This window comes from Amblyraja radiata, chromosome X (assembly GCF_010909765.2).
Source record: "Amblyraja radiata isolate CabotCenter1 chromosome X, sAmbRad1.1.pri, whole genome shotgun sequence".
NCBI lineage: Eukaryota > Metazoa > Chordata > Chondrichthyes > Rajiformes > Rajidae > Amblyraja > Amblyraja radiata.
The window spans coordinates 5,115,043-5,135,207 of NC_045999.1; the positions used below are offsets into that span (position 1 = coordinate 5,115,043).

General features: G+C 48.0%; 1 protein-coding gene across 1 annotated transcript; it reads right to left on the reverse strand.

Moving 5' to 3' along the window:
* Positions 1–4,448: 4,448 nt before the first annotated feature.
* Positions 4,449–19,707, reverse strand: nrg4 (neuregulin 4). Its single transcript, XM_033015041.1, has 5 exons — positions 19,639–19,707; positions 17,315–17,359; positions 12,201–12,288; positions 8,947–9,102; positions 4,449–5,453 (listed from the first exon to the last, which is right to left on the reverse strand). The coding sequence occupies exons 2-5, from the start codon at positions 17,325–17,327 to the stop codon at positions 5,369–5,371; spliced, it is 342 nt and encodes a 113-aa protein (XP_032870932.1). The 5' UTR covers positions 17,328–17,359; positions 19,639–19,707; the 3' UTR covers positions 4,449–5,368.
* Positions 19,708–20,165: the final 458 nt, after the last annotated feature.

Genomic DNA, 20,165 nt, shown 5'->3' on the forward strand with positions numbered 1-20,165 from the left:
ACACCCATGTATGTGGTCAGAGTGCATCAGTGTGTGCTTGGCATGTGTGTGTCCATGCAGGTATGTGCTATGACGGGTTGCCCATCATCTTGGAAACATAGGCACAAAATGCTGGACTAACTCAGCGGGACAGGCAGCATCTCTGGAGAAAAGGAATGGGTGACGTTTCGGGTCGAGACCCATCATGCCCTCAGTCTGAAGATGGGCCTCGACCGGAAACGTCACCCATTCCCTCGCTCCAGAGATGCTGCCTGTCCCACTGAGTCACCCCAGCATTTTGTGTCCCATCTTCGATGTAAACCAGCATCTGCAGTTCCTTCCTACACACCTTGGAAACATTCATCCCTCTCCCTCCCAAGACCGCACAGTGCATGCAGAGCACTCTGTGTTAAAAGGAATCGCAAAGGAGAATCTTGCACGCCACAGAACTGGAGAGGAACCGACTGTTTGCCCTGCCATCCCTTGTACAATCTGGTCCTTGTGCGAGCAGGTGGAGGTGTGCTGTGATGGGTTAACTGCTGCGTTTGTGCAGGTGTGACCACTTGGTTGTTGCACGAGGGATCAGTTATCTGAATTGGAAGAACTTTTGTTCCTGTAATTAAAGTTTCTAATTATATTAATTAACTTTCTTTTATAACAGTGAAAGATCTAAACTAAATGCATGCAAACTGACAATTTATCACTGCCTTTTCTCGCTGTATAAAATTGCATACTGGTGTCAGCGCAAGAATATGATTATTTCCCCAAAATAAGAAAATAGATTCACTTCTCCGTGGATTGTCACCTTGTCGTGGTGGAGAAGCTTGTGTGGTCCTGAGATCCTGAGCGATGCCGTCTGGTGCGATGCTCCTGGTAGGGCCACCCATGGCAGTAAGGTCGAGGGGGAGTTCTGGTCTCTGACAAATAGCCAATCCAACCAAGACCTCAACGGTGGAACAGGCGGAGGACGATGGCTGACCTTAGTGGAGCGTCACAACGGCTGGGAAGGCGGATGAAGGCTGCGGCAGAAAAGGGTCTCCGGTCGTCTTGGACTCCATGCCACTGGATCCTGACCCAGATCTGTCAAGGACCGTGGGGTGGCTGTCTGTGCACCAGTCTCCCCACGTATTCTTGGAGGCTTTTGTCCACTGGAATTTAGAAGGATGATGGGGATTCTTATAGAAACATATAAAATTATAAAAGGACTGGACAAGCTAGATGCAGGAAAAATGTTCCCAATGTTGGGCGAGTCCAGAACCAGGGGCCACAGTCTTAGAATAAAGGTGAGGTCATTTAAGACTGAGGTGAGAAAAAACTTTTTCAGTTGTGAATTTATGGAATTCCCTGCCACAGAGGGCAGTGGAGGCCAAGTCACTGGATGGATTTAAGAGAGTTAGATAGAGCTTTAGGTGCTAGTGGAGTCAAGGGATATGGGGAGAAGGCAGGCATGGGTTATTGATTGGGGATGATCACAATGAATGGCGGTGCTGGCTCGAAGGGCCGAATGGCCTCCTGCACCTATTTTCTAAGTTTCTATGTTAAACAAAGTCACGCACATATAGGGAATAGCACCCTGGAGACACCCATGTTCAGCCATGACCGAAGGGGGCCTAACAAGAAGATTCACATACACTGATTGAATTAGTGATAAACCCCGAGGAAAGAATTGCAGACACTGGTTTAAATCGACAAAGAAGGGTCCTGACCCGAAACGTCACCTATTCCTTTTGGATCCTCCAGAGATGTTGTCTGACCTGCTGGGTTACTCCAGCTTTTTTGTGTCTATCTTTCGTGATAAATCCTGCAGTTTGCAAGTGTGAAGGAATAGTTTACGTAAAGGTCGGTCGAGTTTGCTGGAGAATTTGCTCCTTTCACAGGCTGATTATTTACAGTGGGAACTAGGCTGTGCAATAGGAAGTCTGGATTTTATCAACAGAGTATGTATGAGCAGGGAAGTCATGCTTTATATAGAGCATTAGCTCAGCATCAACTGGGATATTGTTGAATTCTAATGGCCATTTTATAGGCAAGATGTAAAGGCGTTAAAGAGGGTCCAGAAATGATTTACAAAAGAAAAGACTAGACTTCGATTTGATGGACATTTATCACATGCTGGAAGATGTGGATGTAGTGGATAATGGGAGACTTGAGCTAAACACAGAGCTGAGGGAATCAGTGGGGTCAGGCAGCTGCTGTGGAGAGTGTGGACCGGACATGCCTTTTCGAGTCTAGACACAAAATGGGCTAACTCAGTGGGACAGGCAGCATCTCTGGAGAGAAGGAATGAATGGGTGACGTCTCGGGTCGAGACCCTTCTTCAGACCCTGAATCGTCACCCATTCCTTCTCTCCAGAGTTGCTGCCTGTCCCGCTGAGTCTCTCCAGCATTTTGTGTCTGTCTTTGGTTTCAACCAGCATCTGCAGTTCCTTCCTACGCCTTTTCCCTACACCCTACTTCAGACTGATTGGTGTCGGGGGGAGATGGGGGGGGGGGGGGGGGGGGGGGGAGAAAGAGGTGGAGGAAGCTGGAAAAGAGGGAGGTTGGGATAAAGCTTGGCAAGTGATAGGTGGATACAGATGAGGGAGGGGTTTGTGGAAACAAGAACCTCCAAGAAGGGTTTTGGCCCGAAACGTTGCCTATTTCCTTCGCTCCATAGATGCTGCTGCACCCGCTGAGTTTCTCCAGCATTTTTGTGTACCTTCGATTTTCCAGCATCTGCAGTTCCTTCTTGAACACCTCCCGATGCTGGTTTGCAATCGGCCACCCTTCTGTCTCCTTTTAGATTTGGCTCTTTGGGCGAATGGAATCAAGGGATATGGGGAGAAAGTAGGAACGGGGTACTGATTTTGGATGATCAGCCATGATCATATTGAATGGCGGTGCTGGCTCGATGGGCCGAATGGCCTACTCCTGCACCTATTTCGTATGTTTTCAAGTCTAGCCTTTGGCACTTACTCCACATATCTATCCTTTAACCCTCTCCCTCAGAAGAATACATGGAGTTCCGGAGTAGCTCAGTGTCATCCCAGGATGACATTGTTTTAGGGAACGTTTCAGGTCGGGACCCTTCCTCAGACTGATTTAATCTGAAGAAGGCCCCCAACCCAAAACGTCACCCATCCACGTTCTCCGCAGATGCTGCCTGACCAGCTGAGTTACTCCAGCACTCGGTGTGTTCTTGTGTAAACATGCACAGTTATAGAGATACAGCAGGGAAACAGGTCTGCAGGATCTATCACTCACCTGGACGTTACGGGCAATTTATCCCGGCCATTTAATTTACCACCGCACGTCTTTGGCCTGGGGAAGAAACTGGAACACCTGGAGGAAATCCACGCGGTCACAGGGAGAACATGGAAACGCCACACAGACAGCAACTTGCAAAGATATTCAAAGAGGAAACCGACACTATACGGTATGATTTTATATACTACAGATGCACCAAACTACTTCGAATGTTTGATTTTTTTTGCAAAACATACTGTTCCTTTATTTCGGAAAACGAGTATTATGGAATTAAAATATATTCGCAAGCATCTGGAAGCGTTGATGGTGGAGTTGCAGTCATCAAAATGATACTACGTGCTGGAGTCGAGTCCTGAAAAGTCACGGGTTCCATGTTCTCCAGAGATGCTGCCTGACCCGCAGCAGGTGACTCCGGCAATGTGTGTCCTTTTGAAGTGTAATGATGCAAGCAAGCTTGGGTGCAAAATGCTGGAGTAACTCAGCGGGACAGTCAGCATCTCTGGATGGATGGAATGGGTGACGTTTCAGGTCGAGACCCTTCTTCTGACTGAGAGTGGCAGTGCTAAACATGCTCAATTACTTCCAAGCAGTAATCCATACAATTTAGATGGGGGGGGAATCTGGTTGAATAGTCCACCATACTCACCCTTTCAGGCCCCAGTGTTACTTTGAGGTATGTATGTAGGAAGGAACGGCAGATGCTGGTTTACACCAAAGATAGACACAACACAAGGGGTCACAGTTTAGGGATAAGGGGGAAATCTTTTAGGACCGAGATGAGGAAAACATTTTTCACACAGAGTGGTAAATCTCTGGAATTCTCTGCCATAGAAGGTAGTTGAGGCCAGTTCATTGGCTATATTTAAGAGGGAGTTAGATGTGTCCCTTGTGGCTAAAGGGATCAGGGGGTATGGAGAGAAGGCTGGTACAGGATACCGAGTTGGATGATCAGCCATGATCATATTGAATGGCGGTGCAAGCTCGAAGGGCCGAATGGCCTACTCCTGAATCTATTTTCTATGTTTCTAAAATGCTGGAGTAACTCCGCGGGGCAGGCAGCATCTATGGAGAGATGGAATGGGTAACATTTAGGGCTGAGACCCTTTTTCAGGCTGAGAGTCTGGGGAGGGAAGTCACAAAGAGATAAGGAAGGGTAAGGTGTGAAAACACATCAAAGGAGATGGGGAATCAAGGAAAATGTAGAATAGATCATTGTTAGCGAGGAGAAGGAGATAATGAAGCATACAGAGATAAAATTTAATCGGGGACAGTCAGACTGGTCGGAGAACTAGGAAGGGGGAGGGATGGAGGGAGAGGAAAAGAAAGGGTTCCCTTAACGTAGCCCGGATTCTGTGGGTAACGAAGGAGCAGAGCTGCAAGGAACCAAAGGTGGACACAAAATGCTGGAGTAACTCAGCGGGTCAGGGAGCATCTCTGGAGAAAATGGATAGGTAACATGTTGGGTCCAGACCCTTCTTCAGACTGATTGTAGTAGGGAGTCTACCAAAGATAGTGCCTTTTACAGACAAAAAAACAAACTACTAGAGGGACTGTATCAGTCTGACGAGGGGTCAGATCGAGAACGTCGTTTGTCCATTTTCCTCCACAGATGCTACCCGGCCCGCTGAGTTTTTATTTTTCAGCTCAAAATTCCAGCGTGTGCAGTCTCTCGTATCTCCTATTGCAGCCTTGGCATTCAGTCCATCCTTGAAGCGTTCTTGCGTTTGTTCTTGTACCACGGCTTTGGAGATGAGCTATTTTCAGTCGAACGTCCCAGGTGGACTTAAAAAATGATTGCTGAATGGATGAATCTGAGGATAGACAAAAATGCTGGAGAAACTCAGCGGGTGCAGCAGCATCTATGGAGCGAAGGAAATAGGCAACGTTTCGGGCCGAAACCCTTCTTCAGACTAGCTTCAATCTGAGGATCTGTGCTTTAAACGGAAAGGTCCAGGGAGGAGATTCCCTCTGATCCACAGGGAGCGTTGGTTGACTGGGTGACTGGAGCTGTGTGTGTGAGTGCGTATGCGCGTTTTAATGCCGTGTGTATTCAGACTGCAGCTCGTCCTTTAGTAATCTCGGCCATGAGTTTATTGTTTATTTGGCTCGACGGCCCCTGTCGTGCTTCCACGGAGGTGAATGTCTACCCGATGTCGATGCTTCTGTGTCGGGCCACGACGTGGTACAAACTCCGGCTCTGCTCCTTCCTCCTCTTCTGCCTCTGCTTCCTGAAACACAGCACAAACGCCCAGAGTAACCAGAGAGCCACACTCATTATTCCTGCACAATGGATAGTTTTAACCATATAACAATTACAGCACGGAAACAGACCATCTCGGCCCTTCTAGTCCGTGCCGAACACTTACTCTCACCTAGTCCCATCTACCTGCACTCAGACTATAACCCTCCATTCCTTTCCCATCCATACACCTATCCAATTTATTTTTAAATGATAAAATCAAACCTGCCTTCACCACTTCCACTGGAAGCTCATTCCACACAGCTACCACTCTCTGAGTAAAGAAGTTCCCCCTCATGTTACCCCTAAACTTCTGTCCCTTAATTTTCAAATCATGTCTTGTTTGAATCTTCCCTACTCTCAATGGAAAAAGATTATCCACGTCAACTCTGTCTATCTCTCTCATCATTTTAAAGACCTCTATCAAGTCCCCCCTTAAACTTCTGCGCTCCAAAGAATAAAGACCTAACTTGTTCAACCTTTCTCTGTAACTTAGTTGCTGAAACCCAGGCAACATTCTAGTAAAGGCAGAGAGCGATAGATTCTTGACTAGTATGGGTGTCAGGGGTTATGGGGAGAAGGCAGGACAATGGGGTTGGAAGGATGAGTTAGATCAGCCATGATTGAATGGCGGAGTAAACTTGATGGGCCGAATGGCCTAATTCTGTTCCTATCTCCTATACATGGGGGGTTGGGTGGAATGGAGGGGAGGGGAGGGGAGACTCGGTTCAGGAACCCCACCTTAGTTCTCCGACCATTTTCACTGTCCTGATTAATTTTACTGCTTGTAGGTCTCCTTGTCACCTCGTTGGCCCACCGAGTCCATGCCGACCATCGATCACCTGTTCTCGCTAGTTCTGTTATTCAACTTTCTCATCTACTCCCTACACATTTGGGGCAATTTACAGAGGCCAAATAACCCAAGAACCTGCACGTCTTTGGATGTGGGAGGAAATCGGAGACCTCGCCCGTCGCAGGGAGAACGTGCAAACTCCACACAGACAGCACCCAAAGTCGGCATCGCTGGCGAAGTGAGGCAGCAGCTCTCCGACCTGTGGCACTGTAATGGAGAGACCAGAACTGCACACAATTGTCCAAAGTATTGTGAGCTTGCTGTGTACAACCTCCATCAGACACCTGTACTGCTCCCTATATTACAACAGTGATTACACCATAGTGTGGAAAAGGCCCTTCAGCCCAACTTGCCCATGCCGACCAACATGCCCCATCTTCCTGGCTTTGGCCCATATCCGCGTGAACCTCCCCGATTCATGTACCTGTCTAAATGCTTCAAAAGTACCAGCCTCAACTACCTCCTCCGACAGCTCGTTCCATACACCCGCCACCCTTTGTGTAAAAATGTTACCCCTCAGGTTCCTATTAAATCTTTCGCCCCTCACCTTAAACCCATGTCCTCTCATTCTCCATTCCTCTGGGCGAAAGACACTGTGCGTTTTGCCTTAGCTATTCCTCTCATGATTTTGTATACCTCTATAAGATCATCCTTCATCCTCCTGCGTTCCAAGGAATAAAGTCGCAGTCTGCTCAACCGCAGGCCCTTGAGTCTTGGCCACATCCTCGTAAATCAACATCACTGTGTTTTATTTTGATAAGCCAGCCTTTATCTGGAGATCTTGAAAGGCACATTAGGAATGTACATCCTGTCATACACCCAGATGAACAGATTACGAAGGGCAAAATACCAGCCAAAGTTGTAATTTTGTGTCCAGTGATCTAGCAAGATGTGTCTGTCCCATATCTGCATGATCTAACATGGACAACTGGAGCTATATGTGTAGGTGGACGAGAGTTGGTAACACCTTTATCACCTCAGCAAATGTTTCTTGCCTTTGGAAGATTTGGAAGATCATTAAAGATCAAGGCAGATTATCTTGTCTCATTTCTTGCATTTCTCTGATTTAGACTGAGGCCATTTAAGTTCATAAGTCACAGGAGCAGAATTAGACCATTCGGCCCATTGAGTCTACTCCGCCATTCAAACATGGCTGATCTACCTCTCCATACTCAACCCCATTCTCCAGCTTTCTCCCCATAACCTTTGATGCCCTTACTAATCAAGAACCTGTCAATCTCCGCTTTTCAAAATACGCACTGACTTGGACTTCACAGCCATCTGTGGCAATGAATTCCACAGGTTCACCACCCTCTGACTAAAGAGATTCCTCCTCGTCTCCTTTCCAAAGGCACAGAACCTGCCTCCACCGCCCTCTGAGGCAGAGAATTCCACAGACCTTTAACCCGATTCCGTTAACCCGATTTCTCCATCAGACACCTGCACCAATTTAGTTAACATGCCAGCATGTCTAATGTATGTAAGGGGATCTGGGCAGCACCTGGAGGAGACACCTGGGCAGGTACATAGATGGGAAAGGTTTAGAGGGATATGAGCCAAACACAAGCAAATGGGACCAGCTTAGATGGGGCGTCTTGGTTGGTATGGATGAGTTAAGGGCCTGTCCCACTGTACGAGCTAATTCAAGAGTTCTCCCGGGTTTCCCCTGATTCGAACTCGGAGAATTACGGTAATGGCCACTTGTAGGTACTCGGGGCTCTCGTGGACATTTTTCAACATGTTGAAAAATCTTCACGAGTCTTCATGAGCTGACTGCGTTTCCCGACTACCTGCCGTTAGCGTTACGAGCCGCTAAGAGACGTCCCCGAGCTCCGACGTACCCGCTACGTTCATTCTCCGTGCTTACCACGAGTTTGATATTTTTTTAAACTCGGGAGAGCTCTTGAATTACCTCGTACAGTGGGACAGGCCCTTTAAGCTGAAGTGCCTGTTTCCACGTTGTTTAACTGAGGCTGACAGATTCTTCATTAGAACGGGTGTCGGGTTATGTGGAGGAGGCAGGAGAATGGGATTTGGAGGCAGTGATCAGCCATGGCGGAGTAGACTCGATGGGCCGAATGGCCTAATTCTACTATAACTTGTGAATGGCGGAGTAGACTCGATGGGCCGAATGGCCTAATTCTGCTCCTTGAACTGATGAACTCTATGACGTGGTCATGCAGAAAACACTTAACGTAGACCATAGAAACATAGAAACATAGAAAATAGGTGCAGGAGTAGGCCATTCGGCCCTTCGAGCCTGCACCGCCATTCAATGTGATCATGGCTGATCATCCAACTCAGTATCCCATCCCTGCCTTCTCTCCATACCCCCTGATCCCTTTAGCCACAAGGGCCACATCTAACTCCCTCTTAAATATAGCCAATGAACTGGCCTCAACTAACTTCTATGGCAGAGAATTCCACAGATTCACCACTCTCTGTGTAAATCACACACAGATCGTTGGACATGAGAGAAAGCTGCACTACCTGCTGCACCACTTGCAAGCAGAACAACGTGGGGCCTACGTTGTCCCTCTTTCCCCTCCTCCCCGGCCCCCTCCCTGGCTTGTCCTCCCCCCCCCCCCTGGAGAAGTCAGATGGACCGCTGTAATTCAAGTGGGCTCACCGGCAGTAGCAGTAGGTTCGGCCTGTGATCGCAAGTAACACGACGAGCAGGGTCACCACAATGAGAATGACCAGCAACGAGCTGACGGTCCTCTCCGGCTGCTGGCTGGGCAGCAAGAACTCCTGGCATCGGTTGCCTTTGAAACTGTTGTCACACCTGTACGAGATAAGAGGGTCACCTGGTCACACAAGAGGGAGATTGGGCTCGGATAGCTGGCAATAGTCAGAAATATCCCACACAGTAAAGTTTGCAGATCCACCTCTCTGCAGTTTGATCCCACCATTCAATATACTCCTACCAAGAGAATGGTAGGAGGACAAAAAAGATCCATCAGAGTGCTGCAACCCTCTTCCATCTTAGAGATACACAGTGGAAACAGGCCCTTCGGCCCACCGAGTCCATACTGTCCTTTGATATGTTATCCCACTTTCGCATCCACTCCCTACACACTAGGGGGACATTTGCAAAGCCAATGAATGCACAAACCTGCACGTCCTTGGAGTGTGGGAGAACGGGCGAACTCTGCACAGACAGCACCCTCTCTTAAGGTCATAAGTAATAGGTCAAATTAGGCCATTAGGCCCATCAAGTCTACGCCATTCAATCATGGCTGATCTATCTTCATCCTAACCCCATTCTCCTGCCTTCTCCCCATAACCTCCGACACCTGTACTAATCAAGAATCTATCTCTGCCTTAAAAATATCCACTGATTTGCCACAATACACTTGTACACTCTGGAGTTTAGAAGGATGAGAGGATATCTCATTGAAACATATAAGATTGTTAAGGGTTTGGACACGCTAGAGGCAGGAAACATGTTCCCGATGTTGGGGCAGTCCAGAACCAGGGGCCACACAGTTTAAGAATAAGGAGTAAGCCATTTAGAACGGAGACGAGGAAACACTTTTTCTCACAGAGAGTGGTGAGTCTGTGGAATTCTCTGCCTCAGAGGGCGGTGGAGGCAGGTTCTCTGGATGTTTTCAAGAGAGAGCTAGATAGGGCTCTTAAAAATAGCATAGTTAGGGGATATGGGGAGAAGGCAGGAACGGGGTACTGATTGGGGATGATCAGCCATGATCACATTGAATGGTGGTGCTGGCTCGAAGGGCCGAATGGCCTACTCCTGCACCTATTGTTTATTGTCTATTGTCTAATACTCCACAGCTTTCTGTGGCAAAGAATTCCACAGATTCACCATCCTCTGACAAAAAATAAATTTCTCCTCCTCTCCTTCCTAAAGGAACGTCCTTTAATTCTAAGTCTATGACCTCTAGTCCTAGACTTTCCCACAAGTGGAAACATCCTCTCCACATCCACTATTCTGTATGTTGCAATTAGGTACTATTCTCCTCTTTCTCCTAAACTCCAGCGAGTGAATGCCCAGTGCCGACAAATGCTCATCATAGGTTAACCCACTCATTCCTCAAAGAACGGTGGAGGTAAAGCCTTTGAATATTTTAGAGGCGGTTAGATTATTTCTCGATAAACAAGGAGGCAAACGATCGTAGGAATATGGAGTTTAAGAAGGAACTGCAGATGCTGGAAAATCGAAGGTAGACAAAAATGCTGGAGAAACTCAGTGGGTGCGGCAGCATCTATGGAGCGAAGGAAATAGGCAACGTTTCGGGACGAAACCCAAAGGAAATAGGCAACGTTTCGGGTCGAAACCCGAAGGGTTTCGGGACGAAACGTTGCCTATTTCCTTCGCTCCTTAGATGCTGCTGCACCCGCTGAGTTTCTCCAGCACTTTTGTCTACCGTAGGAATATGGAGTTTGGGTTGCAATAAAAGAGAGAGAAGCAGGGAACTGCAGATGTGGGAATCTTGAGCGAAATACGGGGTGCTGGAGGAGGCCAGCGGGTCAGGCAGCATCTGTGGAGGGAAAAGACAGACGATGTCTCGGGTCGGGATCCGTCTTCAGACTCTAGGTTACAGTGAGATCAGCTGTGATCTTATTGACCAAGGACTCAGCCTGAGGGCAGACTGGCCAACTCCTGCTCGTGATTCATATGTTTCCATAACCTGAATGAGACAGTAAAGACTCACCAGGAGGCCATTCAGCCCTTTGAACCTATTCCATCCTATAGTTAGATAACAGCTGATGTTTGCCTCGACATCTGTCTCCTTACTTCGGTTCAATTACAATTGAAATCTTGACCCAAAGCACAATCTAACCAGTAGAAACCAGGAACTGCAGATGCTGGTTAATACACAAAAGGACCCAAAGTGCTGGAGTGACTCAGCGGGTCAGGCAGCATCTCTAGAGAATGTGGATAGGTGACGTTTTGGATTGAGAACCTTCTTCAGACTGATTGAAGGGGAGAGGTATGGGGGTGGGGGGGGCATGACAAAACGTTGCATTGTGTCTAACAATCTCAGTGTTGAGTTTTAATCGCTAACCCCAATCCTACCCCTCACCCCTGAGTTTCAGCTTTCTGGAAAGTATGCATTTGAGAGGATAGGACACGAGTTGCATGTAATGCACCCCACAGCTGAAACATAGAAACATAGAAGATAGATGCAGGAGTAGGCCATTCAGCCCTTCGAGCCAGCACCACCATTCAATATGATCATGGCTGATCATCCAGAATCAGTACCCCGTTCCCACTTTCTCTCCATATCCCTTTGGAATCCCATAGTCTGTGGAATTCTCCGCCTCAGAGTGCGGTGGTGGCCGGTTCTCTGGATGCTTTCGAGAGAAAGCTAGATAGGGCTTTTAAAAATAGTGGAGTCTGGGGATATGGGGAGAAGGCAGGAACGGGGAACTGATTGGGGATGATCAGCCACGATCACATTGAATGGCGGTGCTGGCTCGAAGGGCCGAATGGCCTACTCCTGCACCTATTGTCCCTTGATTCCGTTAGCCCTAAGAGCTAAATCTGGTTGAATAGCTCAGCATAGAATTTCTCCCCCAGTCAAAAACTGTCTGGAGTAAAACCAGGTGTACCCTCAATATGTGAATGAAGGAACTGCAGATGCTGGTTTACACTGAAGATTAGACAGAAAATGCTGGCGTGCTCAATACTTCCAGTACTCAAGAACCTATAGTCAGTACACTGTGTGTGTCACTGACTCTTCCATTCTCTGTATCTGAAGCAGTCAATATGATGAGATGGTGGGAGAGGATTTCATGGAGCATAAATAGTGATCACGGAGAAAACCCACGCGCTCACGGGGAGAACGTGCAAACACCGTACAGACAGCACCCGTGCCGCTGCCCTTGGTTCGTTAAGACTGCAAGAATGTGACTTACCAGCAGAATGGAGTGGATATTAGAATGTAGCAGGTGCCTCCATTAAAGCAGTAGGAATCGTAGCTATCTGGACAGAGTTCTCCATGTGCTATGAGGATTCAGAAAGAAGATCTGAAATTATGGATTGGCATACAAACTGGTCCAAAAACAAACTATGCCACAAAGTACGTATTTTAGCTTTGGTTTGCACTGGCATTTTCAATACATGCATGTATTTCTATTGCATCTGCTTTGTAAGTGTGGCACAGAGACACAGCTTGTAGAGCTGCTGCCTCACAGCTGCAGTAACCCGGGTTCGGTGCTGTCTGTGTGGAGTTTGCACGTCCCCCCTGTGACCGCCTCGGTTTTCTCTGGTTTGCTCTGGTTTCCTCCCACATCCCTAAAAAGTGCGGCTCTTGGGTTAAATGGTATCTGTAGTTTTCTGAGTCATTCGTAACTGTCACTGTATGTCATGTTGTTACTTGTGGGCGGAGCACCAAGGCAAATTCCTTGTATGTGAATACTTGGCCAATAAACTTACTTACTTACTTAGATGGACACAAAAAGCTGGAGTAACTCAGCGGGACAGGCAGCATCTCTGGAGAAAAGGAATAGGCGACTTTCCGGGCAGAGACCCTTCTTCAGACTGAGAGTCAGGGGGAAAGGGAAACAAGAGATATTGAACCAAGAGTGAGTTAGATGTGGCCCTTGTGGCTAAAGGGATCAGGGGGTATGGAGAGAAGGCAGGTACAGGATACTGAGTTGGATGATCAGCCATGATCATATTGAATGGCGGTGCAGGCTCGAAGGGCCGAATGGCCTACTCCTGCACCTATTTTCTATGTTTCTATGTTTCTATGTAAATGAATGAAAGATATGCAAAAAAGTAAAGATGATCAAGGAAACAGGCCATTGTGGGGGCTAGGTGAAAATGAGTTACAGACAATGAGACAAATATGAAATATTTTGTCAATCAAATATGACAAATATGTCAAATATGAACTCCTTCCTGATACTGGGCTGGGCTTCTCGGATCTGTTTCCCTGAGTGGAGGTGTGCGATGACTCGGAATTGGGAACTGCTTACGCAATGAAGTTATGTGTGGTAGATATCGGATTGCCAAAGAGCCCATTCGAGACAAGCTGGAAATGGTTAGAGTAATGGAGTGTTATCGTAAGTGGGTGACACAGATCATGTTGATCACATAAGGCCCAAAGTGATGGAGGAACTCAGCTGGTCAGGCAGCATCTCTGGAGAACATGGGTAGGTGATATCTTGGGTCGGGACCCTTCTACGGACTGATTGCAGGGGTGGTGGGGGGAGGAAGGACAGTTCACAGAGTGCAGGGGCAGGTCAAAGTTTGGCAGGTCATAGGTGAAAACAGATGGGGGGGGTGGTGTTTGATCCTGACTACGGCTGCTGTCTGCACAGAGATTGTACGTTCTCCCCGTGACCTGCGTGGGTTTTCTCCGAGATCTTCGGTTTCCTCCCACACTCCAAAGACGAGCAGGTTTTGTAGGTTAATTGGCTTGGTTATAAATGTAAACTTAAAAATTGGTCCCGGTGTGTGTAAGGTAGTGTTAAGGTGCGGGGATCGCTGGTCGGTGCAGACTCGGTGGGCCGAAGGGCCTGTTCCCGCGCTGGATCTCTAAAACTAATACTGAAGTGCACTAAATCCGTTTGCCTAGCTTCAGAGCCTTGGGGTTCAATTTTCAATCCTTGAAGGCTTCGGAGGTTGTGCGTCCCCGATCTGCACAGAGCAAGATCCCACGAGAAGCAGACACAGTGAACCATGGATAGCTGGCTGTAGAAGGTACATTGTCCAGCTCCCTGCAGGACCCCGTTCCCTCCTTTGTTAAGCACCCCATGTTTTACCCATTGCATCAACGAGTTGACAGGTCTTGATTTAATGTTTCACCTTAACCCAGAGGCTGTGGCAATGCAACACGACAGTCGTTGCATGCTCACAACCCACGCCCTTTTGACATTAGAATCCTATAAATTATATATTCTGGCATTTGCTTGCATCATCAAATTCTTATGAATCAAGTATGTACGTATTTCTCTGTGGGGCCACATTTCCCTTCCAGTTTTAAGTAGTTTCGTTTAGAGATACAGCGCGGAAACAGGCCCTTCAGCCCACCAAGTCCACGATCCCCGCACATTAACACTATCCTACACACACCAGGGACAATTTTTCAAAAACATTTATACCAAGCCAATTAGCCTACACACTTGTATGTCTTTGGACTGTGGGGGGGAAACCGGAGCACCTGGAGAAAACCCACGAGGTCACGGGGAGAACGTACAAACTCCTTACTAACAGCACCCGTAGTCGGGATCGAACCCGGGTCTTTGGCGCTGTGAGGCAGCAACTCTGTGCCGCCCAATGTAACCAGTAGGGGTTACTGCTTGGAGGGTAGGTATAAGGTACAGAAGGACCATGGAAGCCAGGTCAATGAATTTAGAGATAGATAGATTCGTGATTAGTTAAGGTGTCAGCGGTTATGGGGCGAAGGCAGGAGAATGGGCTTGAGAGGAGAAGATCGATCAGCCATGATTGAATGGCAGAGTAGACTTGATGGGCCGAATGGCCTAAGTCTGCTCCTATCACTTATGAACATGAACTGGTAGAGCTGCTGCCTCTCAGCTCCAGTTACCTATGTTTAACTTTGACTTAGTCTGCTGTCAGCGTGGAGTTTGCATGTTCTTATTGAGACACGCGTGGGTTTACTCCTGGTGCTCGGGTTTCCTACCACATCCCAAAGGTGGGTGGGTTGGAGGGTTAATTGATAGTTTAGCTTAGTTTAGTTCAGAGATCCAGTGGGGAAACAGGCCCTTCGGCCCACTGGGTCCGCGCCGACCAGCGATCCCCGCACACTAACACTATCCCACCCACACTAGGGACAATTATTACATTTACACCAAGCCAATTAACCTACAAACCTGCACGTCTTTGGAGTGTGGGAGGAAACCGAAGATCTCGGAGAAAACCCACGCGGGCCATGGGGAGAGCGTACAAACTCCGTACAGACAGCACCCGTAGATAGGATCGAACCCGGGTCTACGGCACTGCATTCGCTGTAAGGCAGCAACTCTCCCGCCCAATTATACTATTATAGCTTCAATACTATATCCTGCACTCCGCGTATTTTCTCTTCTGCAATACCTGCTGTACTTATTTCTGGTATGATGTGCCTGGATAGGATCCAAAACCAAGGTTCTCACTGTATCCTGATGCATGTTTCACTAATAACCCTTTACCCACACGATTTCCATAAGGGATTTGGGTAACATGCCTCAAAGGTTAGCATGGAAATGTCAAATTCATGGTGTATGAGGTAACATGTTGGTGTGAACAGAAGATTGGCTGGCTTATAGGAATGAGAGAACAGACGTAACAGGTCTGTTTATATGTTCACGTTCATAAGTCGTAGGAGCAGATTTAGGCCATTCGGCCCATTGCATCCACCCCACCACATGGCTGGTCTATCATTCCCTCTCAACCCCAATCTCCTGCCTTTTCCTCATATCCCTTGACACCCGTACTAATCACAAGTGTTAATCGCTGCCTTAAAATAGCCCTCCACAGCCTTCGGTGGCAATGAACTCCATAGATTCACCACCCTCTGACTAAAGAAATTCCTCCTCGTCTCCTCTCTAAAGATACATCCTTTTATTCTGAGTGCCCTCTGGTCCTAGATTCTCCCACTAGTGGAAACATCTTCTCCACATCCACTCTATCCAGGCCTTTCACTATTCGGTAAGTTTCAATGAGGTCGCCCCCCCCCCCCCCCCTCATCCTTCTAAACTCCAGCGAGTACAAGCCCAGTGCCTTCAAATGCTCATCATATGTTAACCTAATCAATCCTAGAATCATTCTCGTAAACCTCCTCTGGACTCTCTTCAGCGCCAGCACATCCTTCCACAGATACGGGGCCCAAAACTGCTCACAATACTCCAAATACCAGGGTGGACCAGGAGGAACAGCACCTCATATTCCGTCTGGGGACCTTGCGTCCTTATGGCATTAACATTGAATTCTCCCAATTTTGCTAGCCCTTGCTGTCTCCTCCCCTTCCTTAACCCTCTAGCTGTCTCCTCCCACCCTCCCATCCGCCCGCCCTCGGGCTCCTCCCCTTTTCCTTCTTTCTCCCACCCCCCATCAGTCTGAAGAAGGGTTTCGGCCCGAAACGTCGCCTATTTCCTTCACTCCATAGATGCTGCTGCACCCGCTGAGTTTCCCCAGCAATTTTGTGTACCTCCAAATACCAGTCTGACCATCACCTTATAAAGCCTCAGCATCACAAACGAGTGGCAAGACAGTGCATCACAGTGATGTGGCAGTGACCTGGTTCATAGAAACATAGAAATAGAAAATAGGTGCAGGAGGAGGCCATTCGGCCCTTCGAACCAGCACCGCCATTCAGTGTGATCATGGCTGATCTTCCCCTATCAATAACCCGTGTCTGCCTTCCCCCCATATCCCTTGACTCCACCAGCCCCTAGAGCTCTATCTAACTCTCTCTTAAATCCATCCAGTGACTTGGCCTCTGTGGCAGGGAATTCCATAAATTCACAACGCTGTGTGTGAAAAAGTTTTTTCTCACCTCAGTCTTAAATGACCTCCCCTTTATTCTAAGACTGTGGCTCCTCTGGTTCTGGACTCGTCCAACATTGGGAACATTTTTCCTGCATCTAGCTTGTCTAGTCCTTTTTATAATTTTATATGTTTCTATAAGATCCCCCTCATCCTTCTAAACTCCAGTGAATACAAGCCTAGTCTTTTCAATCTTTCCTCAGATGACAGTCCCGCCATCCCAGGGATCAATCTCGTGAACCTACGCTGCACTGCCTCAATCACAAGGATGTCTTTCCTCAAATTAGGAGAGCGAAACTGTACACAATACTCCAGATGTGGTCTCACCACAGCCCTATACAACTGCAGAAGAACCTCTTTACTCCTATACTGATATATATAGGAGACCAAAACTGTTCAAGAGAAGGAACGGATGACGCTTTGGGTTGAGACCCTTCTTCAGACCCCTCTTGACCCAAAACATCACCCATTCCTCTCCAGAGATGCGGCTTGGCCCGCCCAGTTACTCCAGCATTTTGTGTCTAACATTCCCTACCTGGTGTTTCCATATCACTGCAGTCCTTTCGAACCGGGATCTGACCTAAAAGGAATAAAAGTGTAATTTTAGTAGGTTTTCAGGAATGGGGGTTGTTGGCTTTTGCCATGTTGGGCGCATTATAGGAGCAGGTGGAGGTTCTACTGCAGTTGTACAGGGTCTTGGTAGGACCACACCTGGAGTATTGCGTACAGTTTTGGTCTCCTAATCTGAGGAAAGACATTCTTGACATAGAGGGAGTACAGAGAAGGTTCACCAGACTGATTCCTGTGATGTCAGGACTTTCATATGAAGAAAGACTGGATAGACTTGGCTTGTACTCGCTAGAATTTAGAAAATTGAGGGGGGATCTTATAGAAACTTACAAAATTCTTAAGGGGTTGGACAGGCTAGTTGCAGGAAGATTGTTCCTGATGTTGGGGAAGTTCAGGACAAGGGGTCACAGTTTAAGGATAAGGGGGAAATCCTTTAGGACCGAGATGAGAAAAACATTTTTCACACAGAGAGTGGTGAATCTCTGGAACTCTCTGCCACAGAAGGTAGTTCAGGCCAATTCTTTGGCTATATTTAAGAGGGAGTTAGATGTGGCCCTTGTGGCTAAAGGGATCATGGGGTATGGAGAGAAGGCAGGTACAGGATACTGAGTTGGATGATCAGCCATGATCATACTGAATGGCGGTGCAGGCTCGAAGGGCCGAATGGCCTACTCCTGCAACTATTTTCTATGTTTCTATGTTTCTATTAAATCAGCTGGTGACTGAAAGATGTTGATTTACAAAAAGTCTTCAGCCATGGCGGAGTGGACTCGATGGGCCGAATGGCCTAAATTGTACTCCTATAACTTGTGAAACTGTGGACCAGGTGTGCAGAGGGACATCGTTTCGCGGGACGACCGGAATGGAGGCAACGGCTACAGTGAACCTTTCCCTTGCCCCTCCTCTCCTCCAGCTCTCTCCCCAACCCCCCAACATAATTAGTCTGAAGAAGGGTTTTTGGGCAAAACGGTGCCTATTTCCTTCGCTCCATAGATGCTGCTGCACCCGCTGAGTTTCTCCAGCACTTTTGTCTACCTTCGATTTTCCAGCATCTGCAGTTCCTTCTTAAACCCCAACAGAATCAGTCTGAAGAAGGGTCTTGACCCAAAGCATCGGCTAGCCATGTTCTCCAGAGATGCTGCCTGACCCGCTGAGTTACTCAAGCACTTTGGGTCCTTTTTTAACACAAAGCCTGACCGGTGAGGTTTTTGCTCTCCGAAGAACATAAGGGACTGCTGTTGAAGAAGGGTCTCGACCCATTCCTTCTCTCCAGAGATGCTGCCTGTCCCGCTGAGTTACTCCAGCATTCTGCGTCCATCTCCCCTATATCCACCTATCACTCGCCAGACTTTGCCCCACTCCCACTTCCAGCTTTCTTCCCCTTTCTCCCCCTTTGGGGGAGGCACGGTGGCGCAGCGGTAGAGTTGCTGCCTCACAGCACCAGAGACCCGGTTCAATCCTGACAAAGGGTGCTGCCTGTACAGAGTTTGTACGTTTTCCCTGTGACCGCGTGGGTTTTCTCCGGGTGCTCCGGTCACCTCCCACATTCCAAAGACGTGCCGTTCTGTAGGTTAATTGTGTTCTGTAAATTGTAAATAGTCCCTGGTGTGTAAGGTAGTGATAGTGCTAGTTTGCGGTGTGGGCCGAAGGGCCTGTTTCCACGCTGTATCTCTAAAGTCTAAAATCTATTGTAATCTTCTTCAGACTGATTTAATTTGGGTCCCGATCGGAAACATCGCCATCCATTCTCTCCACAGATGCTGCCTGACCCTTTGAGTTCCTCCAGCACTTTGTGCTTTGCTCGTGATTCCAGTATCTGCAGTCTCTGATCTCTCCTTCTGGCTTACCAATATAGGCAACGTAAAACCCCCTCTCCCCACCCCCCTAGCAAAGACACAGGAGGTCTCGACTTACCTGTAGTGCAGCCTGCTTCCTGCAATGGCCTCTCTGGGATCCTTTGAAGTCAGCTTGTGGCACAATTCCTTCTCGGACCTGTCATCATTGCTGGAGAAGTGCGTATGGAAGTTGAGCTCTGGGCTGCTGAAATACTTTCTCCACACCTTTAATGGAAGAATCTCAGGTTCCAAGCAGGACGAGCGGACCCCCAAACTAGGGGGGTGGTCTCAGTGTTGTTTGGGGTCCCTAAGTGCACCACCTTCTTCTACAGAACCTCCTCGCTGTATATCTCACAGGCGACAGACCTCACAGCCCACAACACTTCCTCATTCGAGCACTGCCCAGTTTGGCCGACGGCCCAGACACATCAGATCAATCAAATCAATGTCCTACCTTTCTCCCGTGAGCAGCGCTGTGATCCACAAGGCGGTGGCGGGGGGACTTCTCCTTGTGTACGACGTGCACAGCCTAAAGTTGTAGGACAACTTGTTCCATTTGATTGTGCACGCCGGGTTGATTGCATTCGTCGAAACAGGGCGGACCACGTGAAAGTTGCAATCTCTTCCCCCCCCCCCCCGCGGGGGGAACGAGGTCTGATGAACTGTAAAATTAACCCCGTAAACTCAGCACGATCGGAATGTTTACCCTGGGCTGAAATGTTTTGGAAGATTTCAGTTTACAACGTGGTGAAAGGTCTCCTGATTGGGACATGTGTAACTAGTTTCTACAAGCAACAAAGCAGCCTGTTTCAGACAAGTTCGTGCAGTAACTTCAGTTCAACAAACTTGTTTGACTCACCCCACACACCTTCCTGCCGTGTCCCTCAAATACAGTATCTCTCTCTTTTCACAAAATGCTCCTAATACGTTTAAAATTACATCCATGGTTGCCGGATTTTCCATTGAAACAGCTGCTGGGAG

Excerpts from the sequence above, each read along its gene's own strand:
- nrg4 (XM_033015041.1), bottom strand. Across the intron at positions 9,103-12,200 it reads ATATCCACTCCATTCTGCTG|GTGTGACAACAGTTTCAAAG; the intron begins GTAAGTCACATT and ends TATCTCGTACAG. Across the intron at positions 5,454-8,946 it reads CGAACCTACTGCTACTGCCG|GAAGCAGAGGCAGAAGAGGA; the intron begins GTGAGCCCACTT and ends GCTGTGTTTCAG.